Here is an 18,542-nt window from a genome sequence, read left to right as displayed (position 1 = left end):
ACATGAGTATTTACACCCAAGTCTTTTTTAACTTACAAACTGTACAAAGTTTTAGTGTGTCTGACTTTAATCCATCAAATACTGTACAATATATATATAAAACACATGCTTACAGGTAGTAATACAATTTTACCATGCCAAATAAATTATAATGCATTATTAGAAGTATTCTGATTTGTTTGCATGAACACAAAAGTGCAGGATGTATTGAAATTGCAGGGCGCATAAAACTATATGTATAAAATGCACAAAAAACAAAGTGTCTACAAAATGGTAAATACAGTAGTAATGGGCAGGAGTAAATAGAATATACAATCAGCAAGTGATGAAAAAACTATCATACAATGACAGGAAGAGAAAGGCTGGGCATCATTAACCTGTGTGGGAGGAAAAGTGCATATGAGAAAGGTGAGAATGTATCCATAAACGTTTGTTTTTACCTTTGTAGCCACTGTTCCCGAAGAAGCCATTCAAATCGTGATTAGCATCTTTGGTCCCTAAAGGAAAAAAACAAAAACACAAAATATGGTTATTTTCGTACGATTCAAGCAATAACGTATATAAAGTTGTACACCTTCATTGACATGCATGCATCTTAAAAACCAGAAGTCAGCTACACAAATCCAGAATATGTTCTTCCTCAAGCCCCGCCTTACTAGCAAGTTTCATGGGAATTTGAGTAGTTTTTTTTAATCCTGCCCAGCAAAACAAAAACTGAAAGTTCCTTGGCAATGGCAGTTCATCCTATTCAAGTGTGAGAAACCGGTTACGGCAACTTGTATTTTCTGTATAATAAGCACCAATCCAATACACTCCCAAACCTAAATATAGTATTCTAAAGAAAGAAAAGCCTGTTTTCCTTGAACACCTTACCCGACAGTTCAAACAAATGGTGCTCCGACAGTCACGAGAAAGCTAACTTTTACTCTTGAACTGCTGCATATAGTGAAAATTAATTAAAAACATCCTGTGTTGCTCGCAGGGATGGGAGATACGGCCTAAAATCTATCACAAAATATATTGACGCCTCCTGTAATAATGATCCATCCATCCATCCACTACCGCTTATTCCCTTCGGGGTCACGGGGGGCGCTGGAGCCTATCTCAGCCACAATCGGGCGGAAGGCGGGGTACACCCTGGACAAGTCGCTACCTCATCGCAGGGCCAATGATATACATCACAATATATTTGGCATATAAATACAACCATTTCAAAATTAGTTAAAGGCTCCTAATAATTCTGCTGACATGTAAACAAATTGCATCATTTCAAGTTGTATTATTTCCTTTAAACTATTTAAAGGAAATAATACAACTAATTAACAGTTTATAATCGATTACTTTCTGTGTAACATGGTTCTATCTGCACCTATGTACAAATGTAATGAGCACTTATTCCTCCGTTTGGCTACTTTGTGTTAGTTTTCAAATTTTCCTAAATATTTTTAGGTACAAAATGTATAAAAGTCAATATGTAAAATAACTAAAAAGCAAGAACTACTATTGCATCTTTCATGAAGTAACAAAAAAAAAAGTTTTTGTGATCGTAAAAATTATCGATCACTGCAGTATCGCCAACAATGGATATTATAAAGTACTTTGTATCGTTATTCAATATTTGTATCGATCCGCCCACCAGTCTACATTTAAAAGCTCTAGCATAGCAGGCAGAAAGCTATGCTTTTTGGTATCCTATAGTGTATAGCATGTATAGCATACCTTGCCTCAGTACTCCAGTGACATTTAGACTTGTAAAAAACGTAGTTTATTTGCTGCCATGGAAGCAAGGGTTACTACATTGCGTTGACACACAGCTGTCAACGTTCCTGGTTTTGCCTGGAAATCCCATTTTTCGTCTTTTCTCTCTGCCACTTTGTCTCCGGATTTTGGCCTCTACCTAATCATGACTATTGCTACTTATCTTTTTCTCATATTTTCTGTAACGTCAAGGGGGAAACGGTATCAGCCAGCTTGAACAAATTCTCAATTATAAGCTCTTTGAAGGGGCCCAAAATAGTTTTCATTTATGCAATATTACAGAGTTCCTTGTATCAAACTAGATTACTGAAGGGTTAAAAGCCAGTGTAACATGTATTTTTATAAATTGATTTAACTGCGATTTATGATGGAAATGAAAATACCTTATTCTTACCAATTTTTCTGGCAAATTTCCCATATTGTGAAAAGCAAGTGTTGACTGGTATGCAATGCCTTCATTTGCTTGTCAAATTTGCAGGACAAAGCTAGAATGTGTCAACATTATCCTGATGTGAAGAGATTAACGCTCGATTATCAGCCAAATTTCTATTATTTGTATCATCCGTCGCAAAACCCTAGTTTCTTGTGCCATTTCTGACAAATATGCCGTTATTTAACCCTATAAATCAGATTGACTTGAAACTTCTAACAGCTTAATGTGCTTTACTAATTTGCTACACACCTATAGGGGACTGTCAAGTGTACATTTGAGCAAAAAGGATTAAACAACATGGCCGCCATCAAGCAAACAGTTTTAGGGACTTGGCAACTAAGGCCATGTCCACACAAACACGCATACCCAGGGTTAAAACAATCTCCGTCCACACAAGTGTAGTTTCAAAACGGACTGTCCACACAAACCCTTGCTGTCATGCACATTTTGTCTAATCAGAAGCCTGGAAAAACAGCTGACTTGATACAACACCTCTGTTAATGTTTGTGATGCAATAGCTGTACCATGACATACATATCTTTAAAATCAGCGCTTTACTTAAAATTAACTGGCTTCTATTACACTCGCACAGACGTGCATGCATTCGGAGAGGTTTTCATCAACAAAATTACTTTAAAGATGGGTGATTTTGCATTGTTGCTCTGCTGTTGAATAAAATCAAGATGTTTTTGCAAACAGTTTTCATGCCCCCCTGGGGTCCCTCCTTGCGGGTGGATAAGAGGCCTAAACGTATAGAAAAAAATGTGTTTATAAAGTACCGGTTTTCATGTGGACAGACCAATTGTCCATAAATCAAAATGATTACACAATTTTGAGGATAGCTGTATTACATGTCTTGCAAAACATTTAGAGCACAACCCATGACTATATTTCAATGTAAAAAGTACATTAGAGTGCTCTTTTAGGTAACCACTACATACCTTGAGGGTGAAAATGCAGTTTGAGGTGCTGCTGGATGTGTATTTGACGTGGCAGCTGCTCTGCGTCGTCCGGGTGCTCTGAACCGCGAGCCTGCTTGTCACCCACGCCCGCAGAATCATAAATGAGGCCGCCGGGGCCCGTGAGGTCAGAAGAGAGGTCATCTGTTCCAGCGGGTGTGAGGGCGGACTCCAGAATAGGGCCGGGAGTGGGCGCAGCAGGTAGCGAAACAACTTTGAAGAGGAAAAAAGGGAAGTTGTTTATTTCTAATTGTTATTAACTTCCTTATCGTAGTCTTACCTTCAGGCTGCAGTTTGCTTCCACTTATATAGCCAACATTTTCTAGAATTGGCAGAACATGTTGACATTACTCGACTACACTCCAGCCAAAAAAACATGGAGGCCACTTACCATATTTATTAGTCGCCATTCCTTTATCGGCTTGTGCTGGAACACTTTCCACTGAGAAAAGATGAAGTAAAAATGAAATGGGGGATGGGGGAATATTTCAATAGATGGACATACCATTAGTATTGGCTGAGGTATCTGGCTGGGCTTCATAAGGTGGACCTGTTAAAACGGAACATATTGAGACTGTGCTTCTTTCTATGTTGCAGTGGGATGTTGGAAAGTATGATTTATACCAGATTGACTTTCAGATGCTGATTCAAGAGACTGCGTCATGGGGACTCCCTGGTTATCTGTAGAAAAATCTAAAATCTATGTAGGAAATTCTCTTTTTGAAGACAGCGTAACATACCGTATTTCCCAGCCGGCTTTCCTTCACTGCCAAGCTCAGCACCTTGTGGCACATAGTAACCATCACCGCCCCCTTAGAAAACACATGTTAGATGAATAACAAACTGGTGTTTTGTATGGTGGCTCTAACCATAATTTTCACTTGGTGCAAATCCAACAGCTCCTGACTGATATGGTGAGCCAGCTGGACCTGAATGTTGGAGTAGAATAACTCAAAATGAGGTTTTCTGACATGTACACAGTCAAGGTTAAGTTATTAGAGTGTGTATCCTCTATTAAAAACTGGTTGTCCTCAAATTTCCTCCAGATAAATTCAAACAAAACAGAAACTCTGATAATTGCCCCCGATAAAAAGATCCCCCTGATCAAGAACTCCCTTGGTGCTCATGGTATGTCTGTTAAAAGCATCCTCAAAAACCTTGGGGTTGTGTTTGATCCGTCAATGTCTTTGGAGGGTCACTGTCGTCAACTGACCAAAAACTGTTTTTATCATCTCAGAAATATTTCTAAAGTGAGAAATTTGTTGTCAAAATTGTATCTCGAAATGATCATTCACGCGTTCATTTCATCTCGCATTGATTATTGCAATTCTCTCTTCACCCTTTAACAAGTCAACGCTAAGGAGACTTCAGACTGTACAAAATGCGGCTGCCAGACTTTTGACTGGTGCACCCAGAACAGCCCATATCACCCCTGTTTCATCCAGTCTTCATTGGCTTCCAGTCAAATTTCACAATGAGTTTAAAATTTTAGTCCTGACATTTCATGCGTTGCATGGTGGGGCCCCTCAGTTCATCACTGATTTGTTATGCCCCAACTCTTCAGGGCGCAGCCCCTGGTCTTCAGGCCAGGGTCTTCTAAAGATCCCGAAAATTTGTTTTAAAACCCGTGGAGACCTGGCATTCCAGGCTATTGCTCCCAGACTCTGGAACAATTTGCACCAGTCCCTCCGTGATCTTGACTGTTGAAACATTTGAAAATTTCTCTTTTTAGTAAAGCTTTTAGTTAATGCACCTTTTAACTATCATTTTTAATCCACTTTGTATCCTTTTTAGGATGTTGCCCCTGATGTTTTAAATTTAATTGTCTTACTTTACCTATATTTTGTACAGCACTTTGTGATTTAATCTGTGAAAAGCGCTTTAGAAATTCAATTTTACTTACTATATTTGCCAGCACCAGGAGACTGGACTTGAGGCACAAAACCAACTGGCTGAGCTTCATGGGGCATTCTTCCATATCCTGCAGAAAAAATGAAACAAATCCAAACACCAAAACCATCATGTGTGTGTTAACAAACTACTCACCATATTTGCCAGCAATATTTCCATTACTGCCAAAACCTAGAAGGTTGGGAAAGCCACCGTATCCTGAGCAAAGTAGATAAACATTCAATACCATCTCACTTTTGCTATACATTGTCTTGCTGGTGCATTATACCGACCATATGGAAACCCTCCCATACCAGCACCACCTACAATGACATCACAAGCCATATTACTCAGAACACCAACAAACAAAAATGCATGAATGGCAAAAGGCAGATACACAGGTTACTTTGTCAAAGCTGGCTTTTCAATATTTTGGCCAAAACGATGCTCCCATTTTCATATCCTGTTATCGCACAGCCAAACAATATATTTGCTTGCGTATCATTCCTTGGCATCAAGTACTGAAACAAATCATCCCATGCATTGTCCCAGTCTATGTACTTTAAAAAAAAAAAGTTTATTGAGCATAGCTGGAAAATAAGCCACCTTGGGGCCAAATAAAGGTGCAAGTGCCAGCACTTTGATTAAAGGTCAGACATTATTGAATTCAAGTAAAACATTTGTAAGAAAGTACCAAGAGAAAGTCTGCGAGATCTGTGTCGCAAGGATGTACAAACCGTTTACAAACCCCTCATGAAACAAATATTGTACACGAAGACTAGGTTCATGCACCGAAACCCATTTTAAATTTGGTTGGTGGTTTGTAAAACAAACGTTTCATCCACCCTTTGTGTGCCTCTCAGCACAGGCATTTTGTGCCTAGCAGCACAGCCCTTGTGGGCGGCCTGACCAATAGCCGGTCCTCATTACGTCAGCACCAGTGTTGGGCAGTAGCTCGCTACATGTAGCGAAGCTACGTAGCTTAAAGTACATTTCCCAGTAGCTTTGCTACTTTTTTAAATGAGTAGCAATTTCCACAGTTTAGCTATTTTTAGACCCATGTAGCAGGTAGCTTAGCTACAAAGCTACAAAAGAAGAGGGAGAAGAGATAAAAAGAAAGAAATAGACTAGTGCAACTCCTCGGGCAAATATACGGGAAACATTTATTGAATTAGGGAAAAACATTACGGACAGGCCAATTGAGAGGCAAGATAGGACGGGTCATCAAACCAGGAAGGGAAATCACAACAGATACGCACATCCCACATGATAACGAGGAGTCGGAGAAGAGAAGAGGGAATATTCAAGTGGGCGATTTAAAAAAATTAAATTTAAAAAAATACTAAAACTAGTGGGAGATGGCATTCTCTATATAAGATGTTTCTTTTAGCGATGTTGACATCCAGGAAATCCACTATGCATCTACTTGGCCACATTTGGACAAATGTATAAGTTTGGATAAAACAAAGCTCAACACATTCATTTTAGTTGTAAGCCCAAATCAAAACGGCTCTCGACATGGAAGACGTGGAACACACATTAAGGAGACTTGAGTTTTACTGCACATAACTATCAACTGTTCCCAAACACACAAATCAGTTTTTATGTCAAGCAGATAGACGTGTCCATCTATAGACGCTGTTCTTATTTACTGTAGGCAGAGAAAATGAAAAACATAGGGTTTGGCCAAAGAAATTGCACACAAAAATAAATACAATGGGGTGTGGGCACCCCCAGAGGGAGTTGTAGGGTGTCCCCTGTTATGACAGTTAATAGTAATGGACCCTTATTTGGTTCCATATGTACACTCTGTTACATTAACATAAGAACTTAAAATGTAGAAGTTGGGGAGAAATTTCATTTTGTTTGACTCTGTTCCACAATCAGGAAACTATGTTTACTTTAAATATGTTCAGTTTTGATTTCTGTTCATGTAAAGATGGAGTTTGTTAGAGAAAGTGCTCTTTTATTTGGAATTTTGCCTATCGTTCACAATCATTATGTAAGACATGACTGATGTATTTTTTTTAATGTTATCAAATACTAAATAAATGCGATCAAAAGTCCGCTTACAATGGAGCCGCTCTATTCTGCCTCTAAAGCCCTTGAAAAAAAAACATCCAAACACGCTCCATTAAGGTTTTCTATACATGCAAGTGTACATGTAACGTAACGGGCACATGTATATTAAGATGTAATATTTACATATTTTGATAATTTTAAGCATGTAATATTTACATAGTGATCATTTTAAGCATACACAGTGCATTAATTTAACAAACGCATCACATCATATTTTTTGGCGTGACCTGGTCAACAAGCCATTGTGTATGTGCAGTTAAGAGTTAAGCGATGCTGATCCTCATGTCTTGATAGGCGCTAAAGTGTTTTAATATTTTTGGCTGCCTGAAACAAAATCGATTTACATTCCTCACAGGAAAATTGCTTCTGTACATATTTCCTGTATTTTTGGTCATTTAGCAGAGGCCAATGGATGCCATAACCTGCATAATAAAATGTTAATGTTCACTGAATAAATAAATGTGCAGACATTTCAAGAGAACCTATAAGGCAAAACCAACTTTTCTTACTTATCGGTACCTGCTGTTGTGTATTTGGTATCTGCATAAGTCCAAATAATGTGAAAATCAAATCGAGGATTTTGCACAACCTGTGACGTTTTTCACACAGATGACGTCAGCAATTACCCATATATGGTGTAATTTTAGCCAAGTTCCTTCTTTTTCGCTATCGCGTTGTGGGTCAGACTGGTTCGTACATGGACATGCATCCTCGCTGTTGCCATTTCCATTACAAAGTAGCGTATAGTTCAAACTTCAGCTGTCAGTAGACTCACTATGGAAGCGCTAAAAACTACAACAAAGATGGCAGGGAGAAGACAGTCGAAGTGGAGCCACATAAGTAAGACCGCCCGCAAAACGGCGCATACTGAAGGAAGCGGCTTGAAAACTGTCTGTAAAACAATCTATGCAAAATGTTGACCAAACAACTACCACTACATGTTATGTAGACCTCAAGAAACTGTCTTAAAATGTATATAAATGTTTACAAATCATAATATGACCTACCATAATTTCCTCCACCATTATTTCCTGCCAAGGGGTTGCCACCGAACTGCAGTCCACCAATACCTGATCAAAACCAAAAGGAGACAAGATCGAGGAAAAAAAAAAGATGGCTTTTGTTAAAAATATGCAACCAAACTCACCATACTTGGCGTTTGAGTTTTCAGCACCCATCCCAGTCTGAACGCCATAAGGTAAGCCATCCATTCCTTTTAAAATCAAGCAAGTAAATTGCAACCAAAAAATAATTCAATAATTAAATTTTTATTTCAAACACGATATCAAAAAATTTCCTTCAAGATTGTTTCAAACAAAATAGCGCTAACAAAGTCAAAAAAACAATATGTCCAAGGCTTTTTTGTCATTGCACATTAAGAAGCAGATGCTTATGCAGACACTCCTATTACCTGATTCATAGTTACATAATACTGTAATCACAGGCTGACACAAAGATGAAACATACCGCCATGAACGGGGCCTTGCTTTCCATTAGGACCAAGACCAGCTAATTGTGGCTCAGTCTGACTAGCTCCTAAAATAAACATGCATCATATTTGAAGCATTTAAAAAGATCTCTCCATATTCAAACTTAAACTCCTGGTAAAACCTTACCATTTAGTCCAGCTGGCACTGCTGAAGCACCATTATAAGGAACCTGCATGCCACCACCTGCAGGTTTAGCAGATAAAAAGTAACACCCAAAAATTCCAGTCTCTGCTAAACATACTTGCTCATCCTCAGTGAGGTCTAAACTTGCCATTTTGCCATACCTGATTTTGCATCAGCAGTAGGAATACCATAGCCAAGACCTGCAGACAGTTCATATATTTTAACAAATCTAAACAAATGGATGTCTTTCAAAACAGCATTATGTTGCTTACTAGCATAGTCAGGCTGTAAACCAGCACCATAGCCGTTTGGATAGCCTGCATAAAGAACAGCATCAACTTGAGTGAGCTGGAGCCATTTTCACATAAAAAAAAAAAGATGAGCACAGAGCTTGCCTGCTTTAGAATTGACACCTTCCCCAGGGCCTGCATTTCCTGTAAATACAGTACATCAATGTTCATTTTTAACATACTCTTGTGCATGAACTGTACAGACATGCACAGATGAATGCTCACCTGCATAAGAGTTTCCTTTTCCATAGCCAGGTCCTCCAAGGTAAGCTCCTTGTCTGTAAACTGACAACAAACCCTTTTATACTTGTTTGCACCAAGTAACACGTGTAAATAGTGTACTCACTTGGCTGCTGGGGCTTGCCTCCGAAAGGATATCCAAGACCTGCATTCATAGCAATCACACATTGATGACTTCAACCCATTTTTTATGCATGTACAGTATGGTCAAAAAATTACCAGCTGCATATCCATTTCGAGGCCCAGTATATCCTCCTGCTCCGTAACCTTCAAGGATTATAGAATATTTGCAATTTTAAAAAACAATTGATGAGCAATAGACAATTGACTGACCGTTTGGTTTAGCACCATATCTATTGTGAGGAACACCAGCTCCTGCTACGTAACCTGAGAACAAAAATATTGAGTATAAGAAACTAAAAATGTGTTTTATAGAATTAGTACCTTTGGTGTTTGTGCCTGCTGATGCTCCAGCTCCTGCAGTATAGTCGTAAATGAATAAATTAGACATTTAAATTACCGGTAGACCCACAAATGGTAAAAACACATTTTCATTTGTCATAATATAACTGGATATATGTCCCAAAATGTGTTAATTAGAGCCAAAAATACATTTAAAATATTTGCACTACCTGGTCTAGGTATTTTCATCCACTGCCCATTTGGACCTCCTGGGCCACAGTCTGGAAAAAACATACAATATAATAATCAGCACCAACTCAACATGTTGACGGTGATTCCCAGCAACTGCGCTGCGGCAGATTCTGTAAAAGAGCTGATGTGCTGCTCGAAATTATCCAATTTCAGTTAGTCTAAAGATTTACAATTTCCTGCAGTGCAAATCTCTGTTCATCTAATCATGGGTGTAAAACTCGTTTTAATTGACGGCCACATACAGTACACTTACAGCAGTCCCGAGAAACGGCTATTAAAGGTGAAAAAACGTACACACAAAAAATAGATTTTTCAGTAAAAAATTGTCAGCTAGTTGCCAGAACTTTACTGTAAAATTTGCAGGTTTTTTTTTTTTTTTTACAGACTACTGTCATTTAGTGAGCTGCCCGTTTGTTTACTATAAAATTTACAGTTCATACAGTGTATTACTGCAAATGGTAACAGTATACTTTTTACAGTAAAAATCTGACCACTGAGCTACCAGTTTACTGTAAAATAAATTTTTACAGTGTACAATTTGATGGATAAACCATAAGTCAGATATTTCAGTACTTACTATAATAAAAATGTTTGGAACGTATAATAAAATTTGGTGTATTTGTTAATTCATCCATCCATCTTCTACACCGCTACGGTATTAAAGTTTAAGACATGCAGTACATGTATTTTTTTTCTGTCAAAACAGAAAAACAAACATTAGGTAAGAAAAGTACTTTGACGTATATATAGGGGCCATAAAATGTGGCGGGTCAGACCTGGCTTTGGGCCTTGAGTTTGACACCTGTGATCTATATGCTAGCGAAGTATACAATTAAAAGCTCTTCCACTAGATGGCAGAAAGGTACAAAAATAAATATGTAGCCACCTGCTGCCATTCATACAACAAAATAAGTCATGCACACTTCACATATGTGCCTTGGCTCAGTAAGTTTGGGAAACACTGGTAATAAAACATGCATATTTACAGCTAAATATTTACCAGGTTTGGTTGCTTTAGCTCCCTGCCCTTTAGAGTTTGAAGCTCCTCCATACTCTAAAAGGAATGACAAAATTAGTCTTTTTGTAGACCAAGAATGCATGTGACATTGTTTTACTGTAAAAACACACCGTTAGGTTACACTGCATGCAGCAAACTGAACATTAAATAAATGGCAATGCTGTGAGAAGGTGTCAAGATCCAAACAGAAAAGAAAAGAAAATTACATTTTCCACGATAATGAACATTACATGCAACAAATACCACACAAACATCTTAATATAAAAGGGTCAATCAACACTACAACATGCATTATGACATCTAATTCAGGATCTACATAATTCCGTTTACCAATCGACCCAATTTTCCCTGAATGGACACCTTTGACCCCCAGCTTGTCAGGTCCTTCCTCAGGCTCTAGATGCTTGACTCCCTCCTCTGGGGGGGTGTCAACACTCTGTGCTCTTTCAAGAAGGAGGGTGTTCTCAGAACTTGTAGGAGCAGCTTGTGTGATGCCTTGAGGAACAGCATCCCCCTCACTGTTGCCCACCCCAAACACATCTGCCTCTGCACTTTTTTGTTTGGGCCCGGTGCTGTCAATCACATAACCTAGAGGCCATACATGTGGTCAACAATGGAGCACATTTTGAATGCTTTACTTTCCTAATCAAGCATATTAGCATGGAGCGATATAGCTGTTGGTAAATTCTAGATCACACCCATTGAAAAGCATCAAACAGTAAGTAGATCAATACTTGCCTTGAGGAAGAGCTTCGGGCATCTCTACCGCCGGGTTGTGAAACCCTGCTGGTGGTGCAGCTTTCAGACTCTTGTCTTGCGGACCAGGGAATGCGGAACCAGTGTTGGGATCCCCTCCTAGCTTTGATTCTTTGCCCTGAGGAAATGCAGGAATCTGCTCTGGAAAACCTTGAGGCATCAGCTGCTTGTAGCTTTTCCCTTGTGGCACAGGTGAGGGCAGTCTTTGGTACTGGTCTTGGGTCACCAGAACAAGGCCACCATTTGTAGGCTGAGGCGCAGGAAGCACATCACCTCTTATAATTGGCCGTTGAGGAGCAGCACCCTCCTGTGGTGCTGACCTTGGTTGCGGAGGTGACAAAACGTCACCTTTAAGACCTCTTCCGTCTGGTGCACCAGGTAACTTTGGACCCTTTCCATACGGAATCTGGCCATAACCTGAGGACCAAACATAATCCCGGTCTGAATGCAGGAGACCGTATGCACCCCATAGTAGAGTTACCTGTGTTAGGCATCTGTCCAGTAGATATTCCACCAGCACCCCCATAACCTGGACATAAAACAACACATCCAAGTTCAGATGTTCAGCCGAGTTGGGTTATCACAAAAGTACAAAGAACAACCTTGGCCAGGTGACCCAGCTCCAACTCCTTTGGTGGTCGGAGGGTTTGAGCCCGCATCAAGTCCTCCATACCCTGTATATAATAGTTTCTATTGATCATAATGTACCCACACACGTGGCACTCCCTTTCTTACTAGATGAAACACACCATTTAGTTTACTTCCAGATCCTCCAAGAGCTGCACCATTTCTTACTCCCGGCCCTGTAGACAACAGAGCACAGGAGTTCTAATGTGGCTGCTTCATTGTGCATTTACAGGTGTGTATGAGTGTCACCATTGGGTTTGGCTCCATATCCTTTAACACCACCGGCTCCAGCTCCATAGCCTTTAATCAGATGCAAACATTTTATACCATAGTTTTGGTAATATTGTAAATTTTGTGATTGTATTACTGATAAACCATTGTGTGATCCAGTACCATTAGGTTTGCCTCCATAGCCAATAGGAAGAGCTCCAGTTCCATAACCTTTAAAAAAAAAAAAAATCCATGAGATTGCATTTAATAGTATTTGTGTTTTGAATACATTGGCCAACTTATATCGGTCTTGTGGTACCTCCTCTGGTTGCACCATATCCTGAAAAACAGAATGTTCCTTTAATAGCTTATAGACACCACTATAGTGGAAATGAGTATTTGAATATTAAAACCTTGGTAAGAGAAGTCTTACCATTAGCTTTAACGCCATTCCCAATTGGAACATTGCCATATCCTAACAGAGTCACAAGGAGGAAGCAGGATCACTTAGTTTATTAATTTATGTCGACATGAATATAGAGGTAAAATGGCAAAAATACCTGGTTTGGAAGGCTGGTTAGCACCACCACTTGGGTATCCATAAGCTTCATATAATCAAAGATCCATCATATAAATTACAATATATATATATACACAAAATGTAAATGGCTAATAAGATTTTTACTCTTGTGGTCAAAGTATTAGGTACAGCATTAGAGTCTAATGGCCAATGTTATTAGCTGGTAGCTAGTAAGTATTTTGCAAGCTTACCATTGGGAGTTCCATGTCCGTTGTGCACACCCGCTCCTGCAGCATATCCTGAAGATGTAAAACATACGCGACAGACAGTTGACTTTTGAGGGTCATTTGTGAAGAAATTTTCATACTTAACCTTGTTTGGGTCCTTTTGTTCCTCCATTTCCATACCGAGGTCCAAGACCCATACCAGCATTACCATAACCACCGTTGTAACCTTAAGACACATGCGGTCTAATCACTGCTGTGTCTAGAAAAAGGCCAAAGATGACTGACTTACCACTCATTGGGTATCCTCCATAACCATTGTGGCCATTATTTCCATATGCTGGAGGAGCAAAAAAATATTGAAAGATTAATGTAGCGCATGTATTGGTGATGCATTCACTCACCTTTGCCCTTGTTCCTGGCAAGCTGAGGCACTCCCTGACCTTGGGATAGTCCAATCCCTGCACCAACACCTTTTTTGTTAAAAACAAAAAAATTCAGTTATTAGGCATGAATTGAGTTTACCCATGAGTGCGCTTCAATCACCTGCTCCATAGTATGGTCGGCCATATCCTTTCATGGGTTTACCTCCAGCACCCCCCATACCTGGTACAAAATATAAATACATAAATGACCTTTACCATATGGTAGTGTTTCTCAAATAGTGAGTCAGGACCCCCTGGGCTTTTGCTGGTAGCAGTAGAGATGTTCATTATTTGTATCTACACTCCGGTACTCATGTTAGAACAATACAAGCCTGCAGCTAGGTGGCAGGACTGCTCAATCTGATCAACAAGCTCCCTGTTCTACCCCGTAGAAGTAATTACAAGGTAACAAACAGAGCTTAAAAAAACAATTAAAACGCTGGGGGTGATCAGGGGTGGGTCATAATAGAAAATAATTAAGCACCATCTTATGGAAATATAAAAGTGACACGTTGGTTTTTGCAGTGATTACCATTGTTTCCTTTCGGTATTCCACCATTTGGTGCTCCATATCCTAAGAAGAAAAATTGGTATTGTAAATACAAGTACTGATTCCAAACAAAAAATCAAATGTTGGAATGGTTTGTTTTAGGCGATAGTAAATGGTGTATTCATTTCAGATAAATATAGAAAAACATGTATTCATTTCAGATTAATATAGAAAAACAGCAAAGGTTTTCCTACCATAACCTTTATTGGCAAGTCCTTTACGTCCAGCACCATGACCTTTGAGTTGTAAATAAAATGTCTGTATTTAAAAAAAATTACACCTAGTCAAGAGTCAACATTATCAGTCACACACCATTTGGACTAGCTCCATTTCCACCAAGCGCACCAGCAGCAGGACCGTAACCTAAAAAGAGAATGCAACATTTACTGCATTGCTTTCAAATATAGGCTCATGCACAGGGCCGCCCCTGGCTAAATAGGGGCCCAAAGCAGGATTTTTTTGGAGGACACTCCCATTACAATCTTTCCACACAAAATATTTTTATACAGTATATTTTGACTCCAAATTTAGTTTGATGCATGTTTTGGACTAAAACAAATGGGAAAATGTTCAAGAATATATTTAAGTAAAGTAAAATAAATTACATAGAGAAAGCAAACCTTCCTGACAGTGAACGGGGAACAAACCAAGTACAACTGTTTACAAGACCAGTGCAAACGCTCTGTGCCCAATGGGACATTGAGAAAATCATGGGAAATTTGCCATTATATTAACAGTGCAATTACAAAAGCAGGAAGGAGCTAGGAATACGTTTGCAGTAAAATTTTATATTAAGCGCTTTGTCATTCATAATCGATATTCCACATGCACTCCTTCACGCAAAACAGGCCATCCCACGGATCATGGGGCCCTACACACAGCGCCTGATCTGCGTATAGGGAAGGCCGACCTTGCTTACGGAACATTAACTGCACAAAATCAATGAATGGACCATTTATTGGACCTTTGTTAGCTTTCTGGGCCCCAGCAGCAGCACCTCCATAACCTGTGTAAAGAAAACAAATAGTTGAATAAATAAAAATTATCCAAAAAAAAAAAAAAAAAGTGAGGCTGCCTTTATTTCCTTGTCCACCAAAGGCACCAGCGTGAGCGCCGTAACCTGCAATGCAAATATTTTAAATGAAACACTGTACAAGAGTATTAATTACAATCAATGAGAATGCTACCGTTGCCTTTCAATGGCTGTTGATTGTTTGGGCCAGCTTGACTACCATATCCTGCAACAACAATATGTACCGGTCAGTGCCACTACTTGTACAATTGATTCTGATACTCGAATCCTGCCAAACCATTATATTTAGCTCCGCCCCGATTAGGTGAAACTGCTGGATTTCCTCCTTTAAAATACAAACAAAGATTGTATTTTTGTGTAACTTCTATCAGTAAAATGTATTGTACAAAATGTGGGCATTTTTTCTTCATGAACTACCTTGTCTCCCACCAGAACCTCTCACTGCACCATTTGTTGCTCCATAGCCTTAAAAACAAGATAGAAAGGGTTACAATTGTAATCGTAAAACAAGGGATTTAGTGACCTTTATGTCCTGCAGCTACTCCATAGCCTTCAATTATATGCATGGTGGGTAACGCAACTGGAATTACATGTTCACTCACCGACTCCTTTAGTTGGGTATCCACCGTATACATTGTGAGCGCCCATTGGTGAACCTACACCTTAGGAAAGTAAGAGTCACTAATGTCTGTTATGAATACAACAATAATTTACTATGACAATGATTGATGTTAGACCTTTAGATGGCATCAGCATTCGTCCAACCCCTCCACCACTGTGAGGTCTCCTTCCTAAATGAAAAAGCTTTTAACGCTTTGAACTTAATAGGAACAAATTAGGTACCGTATTTTTCGGACTATAAGTCGCAGTTTTTTTTCATAGTTTGGGAAGGGTGCGACTTATACTCAGGAGCGACTTATACGTTTTTTCCCTTCTTTATTGTGCATTTTCGGCCAGTGCGACTTATACTCCGGAGCGACTTATACTCCGAGATGACTGACCATTTAAATGTGGGCCCTGGCCATTGGATGCTGCAGCTCCATAACCTTGAACACGTTATTGTAAATAAACAATGTATTAGTTGGAAGTATAAGATTGTCCAAAATGTCTTAAAAAAAAGATGGAGACTGCAAACTACACTAGATTGCTTTGGGCCAATGCTTTGGTGCATGATTACATTCTAAACTGTCGTGACTTTGAAGACCTTTGAGTAGTAGCGCAGTCAATGGAGTGACTGTGTACAAGCAGTAAAACCCATTCTCTTGCCTCCTCACAGTGGGATGTTAAATTTAGACAGCTGCTGCCACCTAAGCTCCGCTGCCTTTGATTTTACGCATGCAGCCAGACCACGCTGGGGGAAAAGACAGAATATATGGCTCAGGGACAACACAGGGCGGTTGCTAAGATTTTAGGTTAACAGGATCGTTTGAAATTTGACAGGCAAACCCGAGCATTCGAAAGACATTCATCGCATCCCTTCTGTCGGCACCTGCAACTTTAAGCAGGGTGCACCATTCATGCCACAAAGAGGAGGTGGCAAGTGTGCTTGGATGAATGAAGGCCAGAAGAACCACATGTCAATCATTAAAAAAAAAAAAAAAAAGTGCAATAGCGTTGTGGTTAAGCTTCCACCACAATGGGCTGATTAGATAGACCGTTAGGGAAACTACAATACAATACTGAATTCCCCCTTGATGGATTATAATCTACATCACAGGCCCGCAAAAAACAAATGTGCGTCAAAGCACTTTGTCTTCCTAAGTGTATTCGTTCTCTAAATTTTGACAAAATAACGATGTACTGCATGCAATTGTCTGTCTTTTAAACATTAAGGTCTGATTATGCAACAAACCAATATAATGTATATTCCAAACATTTGTTTTTTGTTATGTTTTAAGTTATTTTGAACATGTATATAGTTACAATATGATACAGCACATATTTCAAGTTTCTCATTACATGTCCAAAAAGTAGAAAAAAGCAGATCTTGTACAATGTTAAAATAAAGATAAATGCCTAAACACGTGCTTGTCATCCTGACTTGTGATTTGATCAGTTTGGACGTAAAATATAATCAAATGTGTAATATGAGAGGATTATACAACAAGTCTTATATTGACTGTTACAAACGGCCCTCTGATGGCAATAATTGCGATGTGGCCCTCAAAACGAAGTTGTCCCCCCAATCTAACCAATTAAAAAAAACATTTAATATCAAAAAAGTATCTGACTGTACAGTATATAGTTTTAAGGATGAGGATTTACTGGTATTTAAATGAATGAATGCACTTTAAGAGAAAGTGCTAAAAACTACATTCCAAGACGTATTTGAGATTTGTACATTGATTTACAGGAATTTACTTGTCATCCTGGTCTCAAATTCCCTGTGACAAAAATGTACAATGAGATGGAAGCATTTCAGTGAAGATAAGTGTTTTGTACTCACCCCTAGTGTGGGCACACTGTACTAACCACAAGATTAACACACTCTGAAGCAGCAAGCGTCCCTCCATGGTGCACCTTGGAAAAAAAGGCCTTAATGTTTTCATAAAAAAGGATGAAGTGGTGAAGATGAGTGGCCAACATAGCCTGATTGTGAGGAGGTCATATACCCTTCGGCTGCAGGTGCCCCTCCCTCCAGACTCCCCACCAATCACCCCGTTCATCCACACCGGATTTGCATACTCGCACATAAACACATATGCACAAAGTGACTAAATTGGTCACTTAAAACATTAGCCCAGAACAAAAAGTAAAGAGCCCTTGGACAGTGATTGATCAACTCTGCTTGGCATCCCTTATGTACAGACAATAAAAGCATATTTTAAAAAGGGCAGGTTATGTAAAAATGTTATACGGGTAAAGTTTAGTTTTTTTCAGTCCCAAGTATGGTATCAAGCTTCACTGACATGGCATCACTCGAGTGTACAGTGAAATGAATGACACATTGGAAATGGTGAGACAGATCTTTGACTTTCCATAGTGTCAGCCTATGCACATACATCAGGCGAGAGTGCCCCACTTCCATGTTTTAAAAGCTAAATAAGCTTCAGGGGGAAAAAAAAGAGAGATCTCACCTTTAACTTAGATTCCTCACCCAAAGTCCAAATCCTACTCTTATGAGGTCAAAGAGAGGTTAATGTCTCACCTCCTGGTCCACCCAGACCTCTCACATACTTGGCTTCTGCACAAACTCCGTAAACATCCAGTCTGAGCAACTTCCCATCAAATTACAGGCATTCAATTAAATGCCCATTTTC

At 39.3% G+C, this 18,542-nt stretch overlaps 2 protein-coding genes across 2 annotated transcripts; both read right to left on the bottom strand.

Annotated features, from left to right (window-relative positions):
- Positions 1–89: 89 nt before the first annotated feature.
- Positions 90–15,324, bottom strand: cmn (calymmin). Its single transcript, XM_062055724.1, has 45 exons — positions 15,214–15,324; positions 14,562–14,612; positions 14,444–14,485; positions 14,232–14,273; positions 13,821–13,880; positions 13,679–13,747; positions 13,567–13,614; positions 13,423–13,503; positions 13,302–13,349; positions 13,091–13,135; positions 12,964–13,005; positions 12,850–12,870; positions 12,714–12,761; positions 12,570–12,620; positions 12,443–12,496; positions 12,293–12,367; positions 12,175–12,222; positions 11,676–12,110; positions 11,268–11,525; positions 10,920–10,973; positions 9,898–9,948; positions 9,710–9,742; positions 9,599–9,652; positions 9,485–9,532; positions 9,372–9,410; positions 9,251–9,310; positions 9,131–9,169; positions 9,008–9,052; positions 8,897–8,935; positions 8,739–8,795; positions 8,590–8,658; positions 8,270–8,335; positions 8,130–8,192; positions 5,334–5,363; positions 5,197–5,259; positions 5,054–5,131; positions 4,020–4,079; positions 3,891–3,962; positions 3,775–3,843; positions 3,656–3,700; positions 3,542–3,592; positions 3,431–3,472; positions 3,133–3,363; positions 441–497; positions 90–377 (listed from the first exon to the last, which is right to left on the bottom strand). Exons 5-45 carry the CDS (start codon positions 13,876–13,878, stop codon positions 373–375), a joined length of 2,901 nt encoding a protein of 966 aa, XP_061911708.1. The 5' UTR covers positions 13,879–13,880; positions 14,232–14,273; positions 14,444–14,485; positions 14,562–14,612; positions 15,214–15,324; the 3' UTR covers positions 90–372.
- Positions 15,101–16,365, bottom strand: LOC133655501 (heterogeneous nuclear ribonucleoprotein A2 homolog 1-like). The gene is made up of 5 exons (XM_062055728.1): positions 16,020–16,365; positions 15,885–15,944; positions 15,700–15,747; positions 15,560–15,607; positions 15,101–15,487 (listed from the first exon to the last, which is right to left on the bottom strand). The coding sequence occupies exons 1-5, from the start codon at positions 16,036–16,038 to the stop codon at positions 15,411–15,413; spliced, it is 252 nt and encodes an 83-aa protein (XP_061911712.1). The 5' UTR covers positions 16,039–16,365; the 3' UTR covers positions 15,101–15,410.
- Positions 16,366–18,542: the final 2,177 nt, after the last annotated feature.

Source organism: Entelurus aequoreus, linkage group LG08 (assembly GCF_033978785.1).
Source record: "Entelurus aequoreus isolate RoL-2023_Sb linkage group LG08, RoL_Eaeq_v1.1, whole genome shotgun sequence".
In the NCBI taxonomy this organism is placed as follows: domain Eukaryota; kingdom Metazoa; phylum Chordata; class Actinopteri; order Syngnathiformes; family Syngnathidae; genus Entelurus; species Entelurus aequoreus.
Note: the sequence above shows the minus strand (reverse complement) of the source record. Positions and strands in the feature narration are given on the sequence as shown.